General features: G+C 36.9%; 1 protein-coding gene across 2 annotated transcripts in view; it reads right to left on the bottom strand.

Annotated features, from left to right (window-relative positions):
• The window catches only part of CGRRF1 (cell growth regulator with ring finger domain 1), a 55,833-nt gene that overhangs the window by 22,503 nt on the left and 9,989 nt on the right, over nt 1-23,341 (bottom strand). For both annotated transcript variants that reach the window (XM_036752252.1, XM_036752253.1), the window contains exon 2: nt 10,436-10,575. In XM_036752252.1, the coding sequence (XP_036608147.1) occupies nt 10,436-10,575 (140 nt within the window). The remainder of the gene's footprint in view (nt 1-10,435; nt 10,576-23,341) is intronic.

Raw genomic sequence — 23,341 nt, 5'->3', positions numbered from 1 at the left:
TCTGATGTGAGGGATAGCAAGAAAGCCAGTTTAATAGGGTCACGGACTATGTGCAGAGGAGCAATACATAAGGTTGGAAAAGTACAATGGAACCAAGTTATAAAGGGCTTTGAATGCAAAACAGGAGCTTGTATTTAATCCTAGTAGTAACAGGAGTAACTGGGGTTTACAGAGAAAGTTAAGTGACATGGTCAGATTTATGCTTTAGGAAAATCAATTTAGTAGCTGCGTGGTAGAAGGAGAGGGAAGAGATTACTTGAGAGGGAGGTGACAATAGTCCAGGTGAGAGGTAATGAGGGTGTGAACAAAGGTGGTAGCTGTGCAGGTGGAAAAGCGATAAATGAAAGAGATGTTGCAGGAGTAAAATTGACAAGATTTGGCCACTGATTCCATATGTGAAGTGAGGAAGAATGTGGAGTTGAACACAGATCTAAGGCTATGAACCTGGGTAACTGAAAGAATGTTAGTATACTCAACAAAAATAGGGAAGTTCAGAAGGAGTATGGGTTTTTGGGAGAAATGTAATTGAATACAGTTTTGGGCATGTTGAGTTTGAGATGCCCGTGGACATTCCAGTTCAAAATGGTCAAAAGTCAGTTGATGATGTAGGATTGAAGTTCAGGAAAGTGGCCAGGGATGGATATATATACATCTGGGAGTCATCTGAATAACAATTGAAACCATAATAGCTAATTAGGTCACAAAGAAAGAGCATGTATGTAGAGAAAAGACCCAGCATACAGTCTTGGTGTATACACATAACTAGGGGATAACCTGTATGATAATCTATCAAAGGAGACTGAGAAGAGGTTAGGGAACCAAGAGAGCAATATCAGGAAAACCCACAGAGGAGTATCCAGGAGAAACGCTAATGCTGTATAGACATCAAGAAGGATGAGAACTGAGAAAAGACTATCAGATTTGCCAATTAAACAAACATTATTAACTTGGAGAGAGTTTCCATTGAGTGATGAGGTCAGAAGACAGATTACTAGGGGTTAAGAAGTGAGAGAAAGGACTTGGAAGAAGAACGTAAAGACAGCTTTTTCTAGGAGTTTGTGGGGAAAAAAAAGAATAATATAAGATAATAGCTTGGGATGGTAGGGTCAGGTGAGAATATCCTTAAGCTAGAGAGGGAATTAATGTAGCCTAAGGCTGCATTAACTTTTTTGGAGGCTCTCTTATACAAGATCCATATTGAGCTTCACAGTGGTACCTAAGACACACCTTGATTCATACCAATGGAACTTAGCAGTTCATCTCCTTAAGGACCAAAGTGTTAATTAACTGTAGTCTAGTGGCAATACTTCCTCTGCCTTTGATATTTCATCCAATATGATAGAAATTTCCAGAATCAAAAGGGAGGTATCTTTGGATAGGTAGAATAAAAAAAGACAGTTGGTTTTCTGTTCTGAAAGTTTACTTTTAAAAATTATGTTTGTTTTTTTTTAGTGGCTGGAGCCAGCCAGTATATATTTCAGAAAGGGCCCACTTACCCTTTACTATTCACAAAACAAACAGATCTCCAGTCTTTTGCAATGAAAAAGATAACTGTATTGAATTACCTAGTAGAGACGAAAGGTATTATTACCAAATTAAATTACCTGAGAGAAAAACAGAAAACTTTTCTATTTTCTCCTTGCAAAATGTATAGTCACTAACATTCAATGAGCGAGGTAAATGTAATTCAGGAAGTAGGTATCTCCCTGGGACGCTAAAGGGACATTTTATGAGAATACAGGACATCAATCACATAAAGCCTTAGTGGGTGCTGACAGGCAAAGACAACTGTAATCTCAGCTATTAACAAAGTCCTACCAATGAGGCAGCTTACAATCCATTCACGCCTATTTGTCCAGTGCGATTTCTGCCCCTGTTCTCTCGTAAGCTCACCACAGAGGGGCTCATCCTTCGTTCCAGAAGCCTTTTTTACTTTCCTGATGTTGCCAGGATATAAGTGGAGAAATCTGTCTACTGATATTGTATTGTTGCTTACCCTCAACATGTGACTAGCTCATCTTTTTTTTCAACGACACATTTTTCTGACATGTGTTACTCCTGTTCTTAGAGAGTCCTTTTTAGTTATATGCTACGGCCTGATAAAACCTGTTTATGCTCCTCTCTACTGTCCTCTATGTGACACTTAATTTTCAATTCTTTGGCAACTGTGGTAGAATGTTAGTGTTAAAAAAAATGGGCTTTTGTTTCTGGGAGAAGGTGGAAATTTTCTGAAAGAAATCTTGCCCTCCTTTAAATCTGGGTTCAACCATTGCTCATTTGTACTGTTTGTGAATGAATGAATAAAAAAGCATGAATTAAGTGCTGACTGCAAAGACAGTTTCTGCCCTCTAGAAGTTTACCTTCTAAAGAGGGAAACAAAGTACACAAGAAAGCGGTGGCTGGGACTGTTTGGTTACAGAAATGGCCATAGGGTAGTAATTTGACACACTCCATTCAGAACAATGGAGGAGATGGTTTGATTCTGGTTCATGATTTTAGAACTTGAGGAATAGAAAGTGAGTGGGGAAGGAAAGGGTACATTCTTTGGAAAAGTAATTGTCAGAGGTTTTTTAAAAAAATGGTTGGAAAGGGAAGTGAAGCTTGGCTGAGGCCTTACTGAAATGAATGTTCTGGAAGGGGCAGAAACCAATCTGGAGAAGGAAAGTTTGGGATGGATGTTCCTCTAGGGCATGGTGTCCAATGTAGGCTGCTGGGTACTTAATGAGGCCACTTGGAAATAGGTGACCCTAGAGGAGAGAGTTTGCCAGAGACAGACACACAGATAGACAGACAGGCAGATAGAAAGAAAGATATAAAGAGTTATACTGATGCTCTAGGTTGTCTATCTTACTACATGTCATAAACTGGGGCTAGCTAATCTAGGTTTTTTCTCCCTGTGTATCTGGTACTGATAACAGTTTGAAAAAAAAAATCCTTCTAGAATTAGTAGGAATGTCCAACTTGTAGGAAGGCGGGCTGGGGGAGGGATCAGCTATAAACTCCAAACAAATTTCTAGAATGTTCTCTTGGGGCTTGTTAGCCAGTAGAGCTTCTCACTGTTTAGGGGTTTCCTGGAAAGTACTTAAAAGACTGAGGTTAAAAAAATTCTTGTCAATATTACTGTCTGATAATAAGTAACATTAAGACCAAGCTTTTAGTTACATATTATTAATGCTAAATGTGTAGGGAATCTTAATTTAGGCTACTTCACTTGTTTAAATGTTTGAATGAAGAAATGGTAAATTCCACAAGTCTTGGTACTTCCTGTACCATAAGCACTGAAATTATTGTTTTAAGGCCTGCTAATGACATCTGTAGCCTGTTGAACTGAAAGAGCCTTCCTCCAAATACTGGAAATGCATTTTAACACCACCCTCTAAGCTATTATATCCTTATGGATGGCTGCATAAAAAAGAAAAATATAACTCATATATATATTCCCTATCACCAACAGACAATACAACAAAAATTTTACAACTGACATAACATTATTTCAAGAGCGTACGCATTTCTCCTGAGATTGCTGTGTAATAAAAATGAAGCCTACAGTGCCACACTGTGGTCTAAAGTCAAACTGTGTCTCTAGAAGGACAGCTGTAATGCAGCCAAAAGTCCAAAATTCCAGGTAAGATTTTTTTGACCTTGGAGAACAGTTGCCGCGGTTAAGATTTCTTGTTATTCTGCTTTAACATAGGAATGATAGAAGCATCCATAAAGTTTCATAACACTTTCTCTGTGCTAATGATTTTTCAATTAATACTTTTGCATTTGAAAAAATATGCCTTACCCCCCCCTCCCGCCTTTTCTTGACTTGAAAAAGAAATCCTTGTTACAAATATGCAGTCAAGCAAAACAAACTGTATTGGCCTTATGCAAAATATGTCTCAATCTGTACCCTGAGTCCAACACTCCTTTGTCAGGGTACACCAATGAAGTGTATTTAGTTGCCAAACTGATGGTTGCTTCTCAGTCCTCATCCTTATTCTGACTATCCTCTCTGAGTTTTCACGATATGGTTACCCTATTACCAGACCACTCCTCAATCTAGTTATTCCCCACAGCTCTGTTCTAGGCCCTCTTCTCTGCTCCCTCTATACTTGCAGGAACCACATTAATTCCCATGGATTTAACTATTATCTTTACATGGAAATTATGGACATACAGATATACGTGCATGTGCATGTATATGTATAGAGTGAATATTTGTGCATTTATATATATACACACGTACATATATCTGTATACATCTCTACTCTTTCCCCTAAGCTTCAGTCCCACATGATCTATTGAACATTTCAAACTGAATGTCCTAGAGATATCTCAAACCCAATGTCCAAAACCAAACTCATTATTTTTCTCCCTAAAACCTTACCTCTTCTAAACTTCTCTATTTATGCTAAATACATCAGATCTTTTCCAGATCCCAGGTTCGTAATCTTGGCAATATCCTCAATGCCCACTCTCCCTCATTTCACATATCAGTTAACATATCTTGCCATTTCTACTCTCCAACATCTTTTGAATCCAACCCTCACAATCCCTTCTTCCCACTCACAGTTGCCACTTTGGTTCAAGGCCTCATTCCCTCTCACCTAAATTATTACAACAACCTCCTAATGGTCTCCCTACTTCAAGTCTCTCACCTCCTCATTCCATCTTACACGCTGCTGCCAAAATAATTTTCCTTAAGCCAGATCTCACCCTGTGACTCCCCTCCTCAGTCAACTGCAGGGTTTTCTCTGGCCATGAGGACAGAGGTTCTTAATCTTTTCGTAGCCTGCTCTGGCAGCCTGGTGAAGTGCTTCTTAGAATAATGTTTCAATGCATAAAATACAGAGGTTTCCAAAGAAAATCAATTACATTTAAATAGTTATCAAAATATTTTTAAAAATAAATTCATCAACCTTAACACCTGTCTCCTCTCTCACTGCTCTAGAATTAAATGTAAATTTTTCTTTTCGGCTTTTAAAGTTCTTTACACTCTGTCCTCAACTTATCTTTTCAGCTTCCCTGGATATTTCTCCCCCTCCCCCACTCCCACGTCAGCCAGCCATACCAGCTTTCTCTCTTTTCCTCCCACATGACATTCCATCTTCTGCTTCTGTGGGAGATTTGTGTTGGCCATTTCTGGGATGCACTGCCTCCTCACCTCTGCCCTAAACTACCTTAAATGAAAGGAAGAGTACTTTATGATGCAGCTCAAGTACCATCACCTTCAGGAAGACTTTCTTGATTCCCCCATGTGCTAATGCTTTTCCTCCCAAACTTCTCTGCATTTAACAATTTTGTACTAATCTGCTTTAAATTTACATATGTTCTGGTAATTTCTATCCTTTAGATGGCAACTAATTGTATTAAGCCCTAGAACACTACAAAACTTCTTCAACGAGATCTATAATCCTTGAAAAGGGATTTGTCTTTCCAATACACACTGGAAAAATTTAAGTGAATACCTGTAGTCCAGAATGACATTCGGTGGCTGGGAATCCCCTTGCATTAGTCCAACATTATATATAACTTGCACGAAACAACAATGAACTAATTGAATGGGAGGAAATGAGCAGACTAGATTCCATTTGGTAAACTACCTAGTACTTTCAACAATCCCTGACACATACACAAAGTTTTTCAAACAAATATTAATTCTACACTAGATAGCTGCAGGTCATAGAACACCACGATTTCCAAAGTACCCACATCACTAAGAACATGGATTCACTGAAGCGCTGAAGTATGTTATCAGGTTAATGCGAGAGCTCTTTCTTTAAGACTTTGACAAAAAGATTCATTTCTTAATGGCTGGCATGAAGACCATATTTGGACCTTGATAAATATCTGAATTTTGCAGGGTCTCAATTACAAATGAATACTATTAGGCAGAAGAAGGTCAGATCATCAGAATGTAGTTACTGCTTCTAGATTCCCTCTCTATGAGCACTCAATGTCTGTATCACTCAGTTAACAGTTATCTGTTACATAGCTTTTCATGTATATGTTGTATGTCCCCAATGAGGCCACATAAGACACATTAGGGTAGAGGCCAAGTTTTGGACTCACATACTACTTGCAATAGACATTCAAAAACATTTGCTAACGATTATTAAAATGATACAAAAAAAGACAAATTATATTCTGCTTTGCCACTGTACCCTAAGGACCAGGGAGCTTTTCTATCTGGCTTGCAGCTGAAGCCTCCTTATTATTATTGGCTCAGTGCTTTGCATATACTAAGAGCTTAATAAATGCTTTTTTATTCATCCATTCACTGTGACCAGGGGGGAGAAAAAGCCATGTTTATTTTTTGATGGTCTAGTGATTGTGACTGATGTCCGAAATGCTTTAATGCAGGAAGTCAAGGGAGATGGTATGAACAAAAAGACTAAAAAACTGTTAAACACAATGTAAATTTGAACTGGCTTGTAATTTTTGCTGGACTTGCGTTTGGAAATATCCATTATGATAAGCTTTTCATGTCTGTACTGCTTCAATGTCTATTCATGTCTATGGAATAAACTGCATTCTTGATTTTACTCCTTAAGCTAGGCAAGAGAATTATCACAAAGCTCCTTTTTGCTTCACCCTTGACATGCTAAGAAATGTATTAATTTTAATGCTATGTGGTCCCAATATTCATTTTATGTTGTCCCCTTTGCTTTAGCATATGTAATACTGCTGTGAGTCGTATCTGTTCATTCTCATTTCACAGTCATAAGAGTTACATATGATCTCTGAGGTTATCTAATGCAACCCCTGACCTGAAATAAATATATAAAGGAGAAAACAGATCCATCATTCTTAATTTGTTATATACAGTTTCACAAATAAACTTTCAAAAAAATTTTTAACTATCTTATAAATATTTCAGGAAAAGTTCTTTTAAAAATTTTATCCTATATGAGAAACAAGTTATAACAGTAGATGATAGATTTAGAACTGGAAAAGACCTTAGAGGTCATCTAGTTTCAATGACTTGCCCAAGATCACAAAAACAATAAATAAATTTCAACCCAAGTCTTCTGTTTCCATATCTAGCACACGTACATTGTACCACATTGACTATATTAATTTAGTGATTTCTCATGTTAACTTTTACAAACTATCACAATAATACAGGAGGGGTTGCAAGTAAAAACAACTTTAAATCTCTTGAGTGAAACTTTCCTGCCACCTCAAGTCTCTAGTCTTCTCTTCATTCTCTATGCCTGAGGAGAATAAGCTTTTCCTTCCCATTTTACAGAGAGCAAAACTGATAGGTAAAGATTTTCCAAATGACCAGAATTAATCAGTGACAGAACCCAAACAGAAACTATCTTTATGTGCTCCACTCACAAAGCCACAATTCAAAATAAGAAAAAAAAAGGAACCCCACTGTGTTTAAAGTTTTTTAAAAACTTCTTTTTGTGATGTACTATACTCAGGAACATTAAATAAAAATTAATTTTGATTAGCCCTGATTTTCAAATATTATAAAATAGTACAAGTTTAAGATTTCCTTAATATCCAGTAAATACTTCTATGGAAGTAAACTACTGTTTAAATCTTTGTATTTAGCACAATCTTACATTAAACAATTGCCTTTAGCATGCTAATGTTATTAATGAGACCACCTCCCTCTAAAATTGTCCCAATTCCTCATTGTCTCTAATCTGAATTTATCAGGATATATGATTTCACCTCCATTGATGTAAAATGTAACCATTCCATGATTTGGTAAAAAAAAAAAACAAAAACAAAAAAAACGAACTTTCATAAGTTGCTTTGACAGAAAAAATATCAATTGCTCTGAGGCCGACTTTCTCTGAACTTTGCTAGTTTGATCTTCTAATTACAGACACACTCTGTGGGGCCATACCTGAAGCCTTTTCTTTTTGCTGTTCAGTCGTTTCAGTCATGTCCAACACTTTATTCTGGAGTGGTTTGCCATTTCCTTCTGTAGTTCACTTTACAGATGAGGAAACTGAGGCAAACAGGATTAAGCCTTTTCAGTTTAGTTAAAATAACCAGAGCGTGTGCTCCATAATATAGCCTTTGAGAACCTGGAATCACATACATTTCGTGATGAAGCATCAGAATAAGAAATGAGTGAAGGACTTTTATACCATATTGTTTTAATCTACCATAAAACACTACCACATCCCACACCTCTCACTTTTAAAGAGATATTAGGACTACCTCTGATGGCTCTCTATTATCTTCTTTTCATTTTCGGTAAAACCATCACATAAACTATTCTTACCTAACTTTCAGATCTGGTATTTTATGATACAACACGACATCTGATATGCACTCAATAAATATCTGTTGATTTGATTTTGCTCATTTCTGATAAGCACAACAGACTATAATGGAAGAAACTATACATGGAGAAGTTATCTCTCCCAGCTTTCTGTCATTTCCAAATTTGATAATTTAACTTTATCCAAGCCATTGATAAAAATGTTGAACAACACAACTCCACTTGACACTTCCTAGGACACTGACATGGAATCATTAACTGTTTTATTCTGGCCATCCAACCAGAAAAGGAAGCAAACTCTTGCCCTGTTTGAAGGGGTAGGGGAAGAGGAAGGAGAAATGAGGAGCATCTAAATACTATAAATTACAGATTCCAATGAACCTATGTAAGACAATCCAATTCTGGAATCATTAAGTGCCTATAATGTTCGGGGCTGTCCTAGGCAGTGGGAATATAAAAACAAAAATGAAACAATTCCTATCCTAAAGAAGCTTATACTGTACACAAGTGAGTACAAGGAAAATAAATGAAATTAAGAATTCTAACTTTCTTGAGAGTAATCTGTGGAGGCTTCACTGATAAACTGGCACCCAAGCTGAGACTTGAAGGAAAACAAGGATTCTGAGAGGTCAATATGAGGAAGGAGCATATTCTAAGCATGGTAGATAGACTGTACAAATGAAGGGGGCAGAGAATGGGATAAGGAGTTTAGGAGGAGCTAGTAGGCCAACTTGGCTAGAACACAAAAGAATACAAAGTGCATGAAAGCAATTAGCATGAAATAAGACTGGAAAGGCAGACTGAAGGCTTTCAATGCTAAAGAATTTGTATTTTATTCTATGGGCAATGCAAAACCTAAGAGTTTCTGAATGAGTGACCTGATCAGATGTGTCTTAGGGAAATTATTTTGACAGCTGTGTAGCAGATGGACTGAAGAGGGGAAAGGATATATGCAGACAGACCAATTAAGAGGCTCTTATAGGAGACCAGTGAAAAGTGATGAGGCTCTGAGTAGGATGGTAGCTGTGGGAGTGTAGTGAAAAGGACTGAAGAAATGTTGTGGAAGTAGAATCTATAGGATTTTGTAACTAATGGGAAGAAAGAGTCCAGGATAACAACAAGATTACAAACTTGGGAGGAGAGAGGTACTTGGAAGACAAGCAAGCTGAAGGGAGAAGATAATTAGTTCTGTTTTGGATATACTGAGATTGAGATGCCTATGAGGCAGCAAGGCACCAAGGAAATGTCAAACAGAGAGCTGATGATGCAAAATTGTAGTTCAGGAAAGAGACTAGAGTTGATTATGTATTGGAAATCCTCTACACAGAGATGATAATGAATCCAAGGAGGCAGCAGATAAAATCAGCAAGGGAAAGAGTGTAAAGAGAGGCCTGGAGGATACCCACACTGAGTAGAGAGAAGTTGGATGATGATACAGCAAAGAAGACTAAAAAAGAGCAGTCAGGCAAAAGGAGAACCAGGAGAAAGCAATGTCACAGAAGCAAAGGGAGGTATGTCCAAGAGGTAAGGGTGGTTAACAATATTAAAAATATTAGAAAGGTCAAGGAAGATGAGAACTAAGAAAGACAGCATGGACTTGGAGTCAGAAGACCTGGGTTTGGAAACTGACTCTGTCACTTCTTTTCTGTGTGTTCTCAGGAAACTCACTTAGCCTGCCTAGGCCTCGATTTCCTGATCTACAATATCAATGGATTGAACTGGATAATTTCCTCCAGTTCTAAACCTATATTCCTAGGTTCTCTGATCCCTTCCAGCTCTAAATTTTATGGGTTAGGGAAAGGATAATCAGACTACCTTCTGGCAGCAGCACAACAAATAAATAAATACATCAAAAATTTTACTTCAATGGTATGGGAACTTGTTCATCATTGTAGATCTTAGTAGGTCTATATCTTAGTAGATTAGAGCTGCTGGAGGCTCAAAAGGTCAAGTGGCTTGCCCATGGCTGCATAGCTAATGAGCATCAATGGCAGGAATAAATTCAATCTTAATGACGCCATTTCTAGCCCTTTTATTCACTATGCCACACTTCTTCAATCAATTACTAACACCAAGAACTTTAAATATGAATTAAGATTTAAGAATCATATATAATGTATGAAAGAGCATAAAAGAAGATGTTAATGGCCAAGGGAAAGGGACTGGAGTCATGGGAACTTGTGAGAAATAAACACTAACTTGTAATTGAGGCTGAAGATGGATTAGTGATCGCTAAGCCAAAAGGATTCTTGACTTGCTTCATCTCCTTCTTGGATACTCTGGTGTTGAATTCTATCTCTTCTGAATTTCTCAGGATTACTGGAACCTCCAAACCAAACCTAAAGAAAAACAAGGAAAATTAAAGCAAAAACAGTTCAAATTCTAAAAGATGTTTATGCTACATTTTCAAAGTACTGTAGGTTCATTTTTATTAAGTTGTGCTTTTAACACTGCAGAAAAGCAGCAATTTGCATTGTTAGACCATACTCAAGTGTTTAAATGGATCTGTCCCCTAATCAATGTGGGCATTCATAAACAATGCAGGTCACAATTTATACATGCTTACCCATTCTATGTTATTTTTATCTATGTCCTTCTTTATTACAAGGGGTCCACTTAAATTTCTGGGGTCTCTCTGCCAGTTCTCCTCATATCCCAAGGATACCAAGAAAACTTGCAGGCTATTCATCAGTTATCTCTCAGTTTTGCCGTGTGACCATCTCTTCTTTTTTTAATCTCATACTTCTTTGATGAAATCCTTTACGTAGCATTTCGTTTGTAATTCCTTGTTTTTATGTATCTCAGCTTACTCGTGCTCAACGTACAACTTTATATTGCCCTCAGCTCCAATTCTTTGGAGAATGTAGCATTCTGTGACTGCCCAGATAACTTGGAAGTACCTTAGTATTTTTTTAATGGTCCTTTGGTTGAGGGAGAAGCTTGAGAGTCATTAAAAGAACCCAAAGGCAATTCCCTAAAGGCAATCCACCCCACAATTCTACTTACATTCAACTGTAGGCCTAACTCACTGTCCATTTGCACTGTTCATTCAAAATAAACATACCATTAGACAAACACTGTATGTTGCCCATTTAACTTATTATGTTAATCAGGACAATAGGAATTCATCACCTTTGTTTTTTCATGTGTGGATAATTAGACCAAACTCTTTAAATGACTATGATCTAATTCAAAAAGTTTTGCAAGGTTTGATGCAATTAGGTCAATGCCAACCACATACAAAAGTTTTATGAGGATTTCACAATCCATAGGAATTCCTTTTTTAACTTGCAACCTGCATTGTAATCCTTCCATGACAGTGGTGAGCAAGCACATATCTCCCTAGATATTAATGATCAGAGGACAGAAAAAGGTTATTTTCTGTTTAATCTTTCAAGGAATCTTGCACAATTTTCACATACATGAGGGAGACATTTTGTTAGAAGACAATCTTTTAAGGCAGTATTTTGCTCTACCAAGACAGATGTTTTTCATGGTCAAAAACTGATTCAGTCAGTTAATGATGGGATGGTATAAATATGGGCTAGTATAGAATATTGCTTTTAGAAATCTGTCTTTTTCACCTTCTAATGTCCTTATGTCAAGGACGCCCTCACTGTAAATGTAAATTATTCTTATAAAAATTTTATATATATGGAACTGTATGTATATGAAATTTTAAGTTATATTTTCTCAATAGCCTTCAGATATCCTTGAAAATCAAACCTCCAATGCCCTCAAAATTTTGTCACCTCATGCATAGACTTCTTCTATGCATACTTGGTCTAATCTACCTACTTTTACCCCTTTTGTTTTCTTCTTTGCCATATCTGCTTCCTCTAAAAGCACATCCAGAATTGCAATGCTAAAGTCCCAATGTAATAGCTCCATTGTACCTGCAAAGACATTGCTCTAAAAACTGCTGCAAATCTTTTGTCTGTGTTCCTTCCAGTTTCCTACTTAGATGTCATCAATGACTTTTCTTAATTGGGTTGTTCACCAAGTTTTCTTCAAAGTCAGTTTTCCCCTCCACTATTTCATGCTATTATATGAGGCAACTAAGGTTGATTCAAGATTGTAGCTACCTTATTCTTGATTATCCAAATTAAAGGGACCAGAAACTTAAATTACAAAGAACTGAACCAAGAAAATATTGACCTTTGTTACAAGAAAGGTAACTGAAGGATTACTAATGACTGTCAGTCTATATGCCAACTTTCCCCTCTACAAAAAGAGGTTGTGATGAAAGAACAAGAAAGCTTTTTACTAATGTTAAAGATGATATCTTTACAGCCACAGAATTGATTGAAATGTGTATAGAATACAGGTTCTTACTGTCTTTATCTGTTGATTAAATATTTTGCTTGGTTGAACAAAATGCCTCCCTAAAGATTCTCTTCTCATAAATGCATTTGAGATCCTATCAATTTGGAAGTTCCCTCCAATGATGTAAATCACAATCCATCCATACTTGCCTTTCCTGTATAACTCCCATGAGTTTGTCATGTTGATGAGGGGTACACATTCCTAACATTATCAGAGTAGCAGAGGAGACCTCTGGCTAATCACCTGTCATTCCTCATTCTGACCACATGACCAGCTCATATCTCTTATCACATAAATCCTTAATAACATCATTTACTCCTGTTTTTCTTTGGGATTCCTCATTAGTTTTATATTGCAGGCTGCTCACATATTTCAGTTAATTATGAAATAGAAAACATGTGGTCCACCGTTGGATATCACTTGGAAAAGTATGCTTGCTCCCTACTTATGTCCTCATTCAGGGTGTCTTCAATTCACCTACAGATGACTCTCATATTTTGTATAAATTGGGGAGATAGTATAAAGGTTAGTAGTTACTTTACAGTATTAATAAGGTCATACTTTACAGTATTAATAAGGTCCAAAATTTTCCCATATCTTTACCATCTTCTTCTTCAGATCCTTATTTATAAATACCTTAATGTTCATAATTATGTCACCATCTACATAAATTTCCTCTAAATAGACTTGGTCAAATCTGCTTGCTGTTCCCATCTTTGTTCTCTTTAGTGCCATTTTTACTTTCCTATAAGTACATCTAAGACTGTGATATTAGGGTCCAAGGATAGTGGTCCCACTAACTTTGATGGAGAAAAGGTTTATTATAATGATTTTTGCAAATCTTCTTCTTTCTTTTTTGCTTTTTCCTGTTTTTTAGTCTTTTATTTTTATCTTTAAATGCCCCTGGGAAAACTTTACTTGTTCAGGGCAGATATAGACAATTAAGGACAATCTAATACATAAAGATTCAGCTTGCATGTGGCATGGAAAGATATAAGCTAGGCCAACTTCTGCAGAGTAAGAGGGTGTGTCAGCATGGCCAACGGTTTAGGTGGGGGTGTGGAAGAAAAACAGGTAGGATTCAAAAGCTGGGTCATCTTTCCTTCCCTCATTTATCTTCAAGAGAGGTATTGTTATAGAATGACCACATCAAGTATCTGTAGTCTAGAGGTATGATTCTAAAGGGGTATGATTCAGAACAAAAATTCTTCCCTGATTTCTAGGGAGAGAAGAGGGAGGATCTCTTGGCTTACCTTCACCAGCTTAGCCCCTTCCCACCTAATGATGGTTACACAAAAGACTATCACAAATGCCTAGTTTATTTTCTTAAACCTTTAAAAACACCACAAATAGAAATCAGAAAAGTTATACAGATTATAATATAACAAAGAATACACAAGAGTAAATTAGGTCTTTAACTGTGAACACGATAAAATCTCAGCTCATATCAGGAGAATGATCTCCCCAAGGAGGAGTCTACTCTCTAAGGTTTCTGCTGTTCATGGTCAAGGGACATGATAGGGGCCAACTTTCCCTACATGTCTGTGGCCCTAGGGTTACATTCTGCCATTCAAAAATCTACCTTGCCTCTCTCTTGACTTACTTCTCTAAAAGTCCTTTCTCAAAGTGTCCTTCAAATAAATTGAAGTCCATTCTCCATTTACGCAATGTTGCCACTAAAAATTCTCAGCTAATCAGAATCACATCCCCTTAAATGCATGTAGCATAGATCATAGGGTTATCCCTCAAGAAAACAGCCCCAAGCTTGGGCAGAACAGTTTCCTTTTAGGAACTTTTTTCCTCCACTGCTTCTCTCTGTTTTATGAGACAATATGGTTCATAACTGCAACTCATCCTTCTTCATAAGACTTTTATGAATGAGTTCATATTCTAATCTAGTGTTACCTTTGGTAACTATATCTACCTTAGCAAGTCAAATATTTGCTAATTAAGGATCTTTTTTGGTATTCCTCTTGTAGCAATTAATTTACATTGATTACTTTGAGATAAAATTGTTACCATTATTTTCAACGTTATTTCTGTTGTCAATTTCTCAATTTTGACTGTCGATAACTTTTAAAAAATAGTTCAGGATTGTAGTTGTTCAGTCATTCGGTTGTGTCCAAGTCTTATCATGACCTCATGGACCACAACACACCAAGACTTTCTATCCTCCATTATCTCTCGACCAAGTTTACATTTGTTGTTTCCATGACATTATGCATCTCATCCTCTGCTGTACCCTTTTCCTTTTGCCTTCAAACTTTCCCAGGATTAGGGTTTTTTTCTCATGAGTCTAGGGGGCTCATTATGTGGCCAAAGTATTTAAACGTCAGTTCAGGATTAAGTACTGTATTCCATATTTTTTTCTTATTAGGGCAGTTAAATGAAGCTTAAGTGGTGCAGTAGAGAGAGAGCTAGACTCAGAAAGACTTGAGGTAAATTCAGCCTTGGACACCTAAAAATTGTATGAACCTAGGCAAGCCACTTTATTTCTGTCTGCCTCGAGTTTCCTCAAGATCATCCCAAGGATGCTGTGAGAATAAAAAGGAGATATCTGTAAAGTACTTTGCAAATCTAAAAGCCCTAAATAAATGTTAGCTATTAATATTATTATTATTAATCCTCTATGTATGTATGTATGTGTGTGTGTGTGTGTGTGTGTGTGTGTGTGTGTGTGTGGTACCCTAGTTCTGATCTTAGTTCTGATCTAGTCTAGTTAGTCTAGCTGCATACAAACTCCCCCATAAAATACTAACAAATGTAACTTGTTTTTATCTTTATGTCGTTATTTGGTGCTCACCAAGTCCAGCACCTACCAATTTTTTTTTCAAAGAAAGTGTTTACTGTATAAAGCACTTTTGATGACCTTAAGTTTCTCTCTACAACAAAGGTCCATCCTTTAAGAATGAGTCTCCCAAGGATGTTGCACAGTTTCAGGGCACAGAATATCACAGTTTCTAAAAACAAAGTCAAGGGGTCACCCAAAAGGCAATGGAAAGGTGTACTATGTGACTGAGTTGGCCTTTAACACATTACCAGCCAAGAAATGCACAAAATATCATCCCAACCCAACTTTCTCAAGACTGGCCCACCTTTTTAAGCGGTCTTATTCACTTAAGGATGACTCCACCTGGGGCTTGCTCCTGACTGGTGAGTTCCTGGCCAAGGTGGCCATTTCTTGAGGATTCTTAGCCACACTCCATTTATTCTCCACCTCCTCACCAGCCTAGTTGCAGCATGAGTACCCTGGTTTCCACCTCTTCCTTATTTTTTAACTTAACTTTGTTTTGTTTCTCCTTTGTTATTCAGTTATTGTTCAGTCATATCTGACTCTGAGACCCCATGGACATGCCAAAACTGTCCACGAGGTTTTCTAAATAAAGATACTGGAGTGGTTTGCCACTTCCTTCTACAGTGGATTAAGGCAAACAGAGGTTAGGTGACTTGCCCAAGATTACACAGCTAGTAAGTTACTGAGGTCATATTTGAACTCAGGACTTTCTGACTCCAGGCCCAGCACTCTATCCAGTGGGCCATCTAGCTGTCTTGTTTTCCCTTAAGAGTAGGAACTGTCTTGTTGTCTTTTGTTTGTATCCCCCAGCACTTAACACAGTGCCTGACTGGCACATAGTAACCACTTAATAAATATATTATCTATTTATGCACAAAAAAAGCAGGTTGGTCACAGGTCAAGAGTAAAGGATAGCCCAAAGGGCATTTGATCCAGCAATAACACTGCTAGTTCTATATCTCAAAGACATCCAAAAAAAAGGGAAAGGACCTATTGCACAAAAATATTTATAGCAGTTCTTTTTGGGGTGTCTAAGAATTGGAAATCAAAGGAATGCCCATCAATTGGGGAATGGATAAACAAGTTGTGGTATATAGTTGTAATGGAATATTATTGTGCTATAAGAAATGACAAGCAGGATGACTTCAGAAAAACCTGGAAAGACTTACATCGACTGATGCATAGTGAACGGAACCAAGAGGATGCTGTACATTGTAACAGCAATATTGTTCACTGAAGAATTATGAATAATTTAGCTATTCTCAGAAATACAATGATCCAAGACAATCCCAAAGTACTAATGATGAAGCATACTATCCACCTTCAGAGAAAGAACTGGTATTGACTGAATACAGACTGAAGTATGCTATTTTTCACTTTCTTTTTTTCTTTTATTCATGTCTTCTTGTACAAAATGACAAATATGAAAATGTTTTACGTAATTGCACATGTATAACCTATATCTGATTGCTTACTGTCTCGGGGTGGGGGGAGGGAAGGGATAGAATCTGGAACTCAAAACATTAAATAAAAATGTAAATTTTTTTTAAAAAAGTAGTTGTTGGCCCCCCGCCAAGAGATATATAACCATTTAAAAAAAAGTGAGGAATAACCAAAGGACAATTTGGATCCAAAGGATCTTTTGGAGGGAACCCAACATCTAGAGACCTACAGGAAAGTCATTAGAACACTGGAATAATTTTCAGGATTTATGAGAAAAACATGGATAAGAGTTGCCCCGTTTATAAGCACGTGGCTAGATTGTACTCTGCATCGCTAAAGGACATAACTCTTCTCCTAATTGATAAATGATCTAAGGATAAGAACAAGCAGTTCTAGAAGAAGAAGAAACCCATATAATAAATAAGTAATAAGAAAACAACGTTCCAAATCACTACTAAATGGAGAAATGCAAATTAAAACACTTCTGAGGGTCCACTTCACACCCATCAGATTTGCAAAGATGAAAAAAAAGGAAAATGACAAATGCCGGAGGGCCTGTGGGAAAACAGGAATTGTGATGCATTGTTGGTGGACCTGTGAATGGGTACCACCATTCTGGAAAGCAATTTGGAATCATACACAAAAAGCTACTAAATAGCGTAAGCCCTTTGATTCAGTTATACTATTTGTTGACTTATACTTAAAAGAGATGAAGGAAAGAAAAAAAGTCCTATATGTATAAAGCTATTTATAGCACTTCTTTTTTTTTGTGGTGCCAAAACCCTCCACAAATTTGAGAATGACTGAACAAACTGTGGTATAATGTGATGGAATATTACTGTACCACGAGAAACAAATGGATTTAAATGAATTCAAGAAATAAAATGAATTCAAAATTTAAATTTAGAAAGAGTTGTATGAACTGATCCAGAGTAAAGTAAGCAGAACCAGAAGAACAATTTATACTATGATATCAATATTATAAAAATGAACAATTTTGAAGAATTTTATAAATTTATGGAGAATGAAATGGGTAGGACTAGGAAAATAATTTATATAATAATAGTAACACAAATACAATAATAATGATGATGACAGCTAGCCTTTACAAAGTACTTTAAGGTTTTAAAATGCTTAACAAATATTTTGTTAATTTTGTCCTCACAACTATCTTGGGAAGTTGGTATTTTTACAGATGAGGAAATTGAGGCAGATAGAAGCTAAGTGATTTGCATGGGGTCATACAGCTAGTAAATTTCTAAGGCTGGATTTGAACTCAGGTATTCCTGACTCCAAGTCCAGCTCTATATCCATGGTGCCAAACTAGCTGCATTTCAAAACAACTTTTAAATCTATAAAAACTACAATCATTACAATAACCATCTATGATTTCAGAGGATCAAAGACAAAGCATACTACCTACCTCCTTGTGATAGATTCAAGATGCAGAATGAAACATATTTTTTGAACATGGCCAAACAGGGAATTTGTTTTGTTTGATTATGCATGTTTGCTACAAGGAATTTTCCTTTAACCTTTTTTTTTCCCCAATGAGGTCACGGTAGGAGGGAGAGAAAATAGACTTTTACTTAAAAAGTTAATTTAAAAAGGAATTAACATCACTCTGCTCATATGTATACATATATTATATATATGTACATATATATATATATTTTCAAAGTAAGATGGATAAAAAAGGCTCAACTGGAACTTAACAAAACAATTATGTCATCTTATTTTTTTTAAAAGATAGCATTTTCCAATTCAAGGATACTATCTAATGTTAAATAATAAAATGGCAAGTTTTAATCATCAATTTCTTGTGAACTTCAAATAACTAAAGTCATAAAAATAGATACTGGGGAATCACTAAACAAGGTGTGGTATGTAAATGTAATAGAGAATTATTAAGTAGTAAGAAACAATGAATATGATAAATGCAGAGAAGCAGAAAGAGATTTCTATGAATTGCTGCAAAGTAAAGTAAGCAAAGTCAGGGAAACGATATGCACGGTGACTTAAACCATGTAAATGTTTTAAAGATCAACAAAACAATCAAAACTGAATGCTATAAAATTATGACCAAGGTTGGCTCTTCAAACAAAGATAGGGGAAAGCGTATCCCCAACAGATTGCAGAGATGGGATTCCAAGAGTGTAGAGCCCTGGATATGAGATCAATCTGTTTTAATATGTTGGTTAGTTTTACTGAGCTCTTGTTTTTTTCCTGTTTTACTCTTTGATAGAAGAGATCATTCTCTGAAAAGGGGAAGGGAGAGGGATATATTAGGAAAAGTAGGTGATGGAAAAACAAAAGATCTAAAAGAATTTCTTAACATCCATTAAAAAATTCAAGCTGGATATGTATTAGGTACTACATTGAAACTAAAATCAATGTTGAATATCATCTTTCTCATCAATAAACTTCCTCTCATGTCATTCCTATATTTGTTATTTCTGTCATTGGTATTATCATTCTTCCCTTTTAAGCCTGAATTAAGACTCAAAAGCTTAATCATTTTAGTAGCTCCCTTCTACACACACACACACAACACACACACACACACACACACACACACATATACACCCACCCCAAGTCTTCCTCTCATCAATTAGTGGGAGCATTTAGCATTTGCACCTTCCTTTCTATTCCTCTTGAGAAGCAGGGTAGTTTAGAAAATTGGATTTAGGGTGAAGATTTGAGTTAAAAAAGTTGTTGCTGCTCAATCATTTATTAACTATATGACATTGATGAAGTCATTTCAACTCTCTGAGACTCAGCTTCTTATCTGGAAAAAGTTGTATAACACTATAATACTTACGATTATGGTGATGAAAAGCAGTTTACAAACTTAAGGCTCTATGTAAATGTCTGGTACTATTATTATTACTACACTATCATAGTTGAAGCCCTTATGACCTCAAGCCTAGACCATCACAATTGCCTCCCAAAAGATCTTCCTATGAAAGCATACAAATTGTTCTGTTATAAAATATTAAGAAATAATATTATGACTGTTCCAGTCTTCATATGACTGGTAATATTATGTCAAGTTATCGTCAGACGTGGAAAAAAAGTGTTAAGGCCCTCCATTCACAGGCTCATTATCGCAGTGGGCTAATCTGAATGATTTGGCAGATTGCAATTGCTAGTAAAGCAAAGTTTAGCTTAAAAAGAATTAGATAGAAAGAAAATTTTAGAAGAGACCATTCAGGTGCAGGTTCCTAAGTAAGGAAACAAATTGGAAAATAGTTTGCATGACAAAAAGAAGCTGTGTCTGTACAAGGAGAAATTTCTCCTTTGATCACTGAATAGCAAAGTTACGCAAAGAATATGAGAAAATTTGCAAAATAAGACCCACGTAGAAAAAGGAAGGTTGTGAAGTTTGGATACTATGGGTGGCGTAGTGGCATACAAAAAAGTTAAAAGACTAATAGAAAAACATTTTACTAATTTGAAAAAGATACAGATTCAGTAGGGTTTGGGGGAGAAGGAAGGAACTAGTATTGACAACAAAACAAGAACTTGAGAAACATTGTTTGGAAGCAGAGAAGTATAAAGTTAAGAAAGTTTCTGCAGTATACCAGAATGAAAGTGAAACACTGAAGCAATTCAAAGAGAAATGATTACATTTCTAACTTGTGCCAGGACCAGTCTGGGGTCGTTGGAGTAAGGAATTGAAAAAAAAATTTTAAAGAAATTAAAATGTAGCTGAATCAGCATAGTGCAAATTAAAAAAATACAATAAAAATGTATAGAGATGCTCATGACACTAGAAGAAAAACCTTAATAAAGGTAAAGTAGAAGTATAAACAATTAAAAGCACAACTAATCATTCAGCCAGCATTAACTAAGCCCAAGCCAGTGGCTCTAATTTCTGGTTCCCCAAAAGCAAGAAGATAGAACTGGAACCTCTTGCCTTTGACGGGGACCAACATAAAGGTCCTCCTTATTGTGCCAGCTATAGGATTCTCCAGTAAGTGCCAACTGAAAAGCAGAAAGAAAGAAAAGTCAGGCCATGAACAACTTTGGCACCATTGTTTCCTAGAACTCATAAAACCTGGGCCAGAAGAGCCTTCTCAGAAATACAGTCCAAAGCCAGTCTCCTAGAAATGACCAGGCAATTTAGAGACAGATGGCCCAGACTGATTCCTTAGAGAAGAATGTGGCCTTTCCTTTCTTATCCAGTTAAGTCAAGCAATTACTACTTTGTCTGCTTCCCAGCTCAAGCTGGAATACCTTGCCCTTCTAGAAGACCAAGCCCTGTTTCTGCCTAGTGTGATGATTCCATGCATGCTTCAGGAAATAATGAAGCAAAGGGGTCAAACTGGTGTTGCTGCAATCCAAAATTGGTTAGTAAGCTATTTTCCTTTGACAGTCTAACTCAGCAGTTCTAGAACTTTTTGATCTCAGGTCCCCTTTATATTCTGAAAAAACACTGAAGACTGAAACAACATTTGTTTATGTAAATTATATCTAGGTTTTATCCCCAGACCAGACTCTGAGACCCACTGGCTTAAGAATATTACCTAGAAGTAGTATTAATGTACTTGCCTCAGTTACCAGGTACATAACATTGGGAAACTAATCAAGCCAAAGAAAGCAGCCTATATGATAGGTCCTTATGTTAACATTCAAATAAATTTTATTCAAATAGCTAAGTGTTGTAAATGTGAATATCTTTTCATTTTCCTACCTATAGTTTTAGAATGGGTTGATGCTAAAGCAGACTTTATGACAGCTACAAAAAGACAGCCTGAAAGGTTTTATACCATGATTTGGTGTATACCACATCTATTAATAGTGATTTAAGAGCCTCATTTAATAGGCCAAGTAAAGAAAGAAGCCTGTAAAGTTCTTAAAATGCATTAGCACTTTCTTTCTCCCTATCAACTTCAATCAACAGGAGTTGTTTGAGTCTTGTCTGACTCCCCGTGACCCCATTTGGGGTTGTCCTGGCAAAGATATTGGAGCGGTCTGCCATTTCCTTCTCCAGCTCATTTTTAAGGATGAAGAAACTAAGGCAAACAGGGTTAAGCCACTAATGAGCAGGAACAGTTAAAAAAAAACAACATAATGGTATGCTGAAAACTAAGGTGGCCAGAATATGTTCTGAAACTGGTCTGAAATAGCCAGATGTCTTACCTCTTGCTCTTCTGAGCATTAAGATCCACCTCGAACAGGAACAAGCTTTTGGAAACTTCCTCTAGTTGAGAGTTTGAAAAATCTGACCTCAAACGCTTTTTAAAATTATGTCCCTTCCAGCATGGATTTCTTCTGCTCAGATCCCAACTTCATCTTAAATGACACTATAGCTACCTCATATTGTACATCGAGCACCAAAACTGCCCTCTCCAAAACTACCAACAATTTCATCACCAAATCCAATGGCCTTTTCTCAATCCTCATTTGTCTTGACCTCTCTGTAGCCTCTGACGTTGTCTATCATCTTCTTTTTCTTAATGCTCTTTTCTCTCCAAGATTCCACGACACTCCCCCTACCTGTCTGACCACTTCTTCTCTGTGTCCTTTGCAGGATCTTGAGCTAGGTCATGCCCTCTAATGGCAGGGATACCACTAGGCTCTGTCCTGGGCCTTCTTTCTCCATATTATCTTGCTTGATGAACTAATCAGCTCCCATAGATTGAATGATTACTTCTATGTGGCTCACTCTCAGATCTACTTGTCCATCCCTAACTTCTCTCTCAATCTTCAGATTTACAGCTCCAGCTTTCATACTGAACATCTTGAATTGGAGGTCCCATAGACATCTTAAACTCAACATACCCCAAACAAAACTCATTATTTTTTCTCCCAAACCTTCTCCTCTTCTTAACTTCCCTTTTACTGTCAAGAATATCACTACCCTATCAGTCACTGCTAGGCTTGCAACCTAGGACTCATTCTGGATTCCTCATTCTCACTCTCTATATAGAATCTGTAGCAAAGTCCCACTGATTTTACTTTCTTAATATCTCTCATACCTATTACAATAGCCTGCTGGTTGGTCTCCGTGTTCTAGTTTACTCTCCAGTCAGCTGTCAAACTGACCTTCCTAGAAGTCTATGTTCCCTCCCCCATTCAACAAACTGCAGTGGCATCCTATCAGCTTCAGGATCAAATGTAAAATTCTGCATTTGTCATTCAAAGCCCTTTATAATATGGACCTGTCCTACTTTTCCAGTCTTCTTACACCTTAACTCACCCACACATACTCTTGGATATGGTGACACTGGCCTCCTTGCTGCACCTTGTATAATACACTCTATCTCCCTACTCCATGCATTTCCACTGGCTGTATCCCAGGCCTGGACCCTTCCTCATCTTCACCTCCTAGCTTTCCTGGCTTCTTTAAAGGCCCAGGTAAAATCATACCTTCTACAAGGAACCTTTGCCTATCCACCTTAATGTTAGGGCCTTCCCTTTGTCCATTATATCTCTTTTATTCTGGCTGTATCTTGTTTATACACAATGTCATTTCCATGACATAATCCTTCAGGCCACAGACTCTTCTGTCCGTTTTTGTATCCCCAGGATTTACG

This window comes from Trichosurus vulpecula, chromosome 3 (genome assembly GCF_011100635.1).
Source record: "Trichosurus vulpecula isolate mTriVul1 chromosome 3, mTriVul1.pri, whole genome shotgun sequence".
In the NCBI taxonomy this organism is placed as follows: domain Eukaryota; kingdom Metazoa; phylum Chordata; class Mammalia; order Diprotodontia; family Phalangeridae; genus Trichosurus; species Trichosurus vulpecula.
The sequence above is the reverse complement of the archived record's forward strand: the minus strand, read 5'-3'. Positions and strand labels throughout refer to the sequence as shown.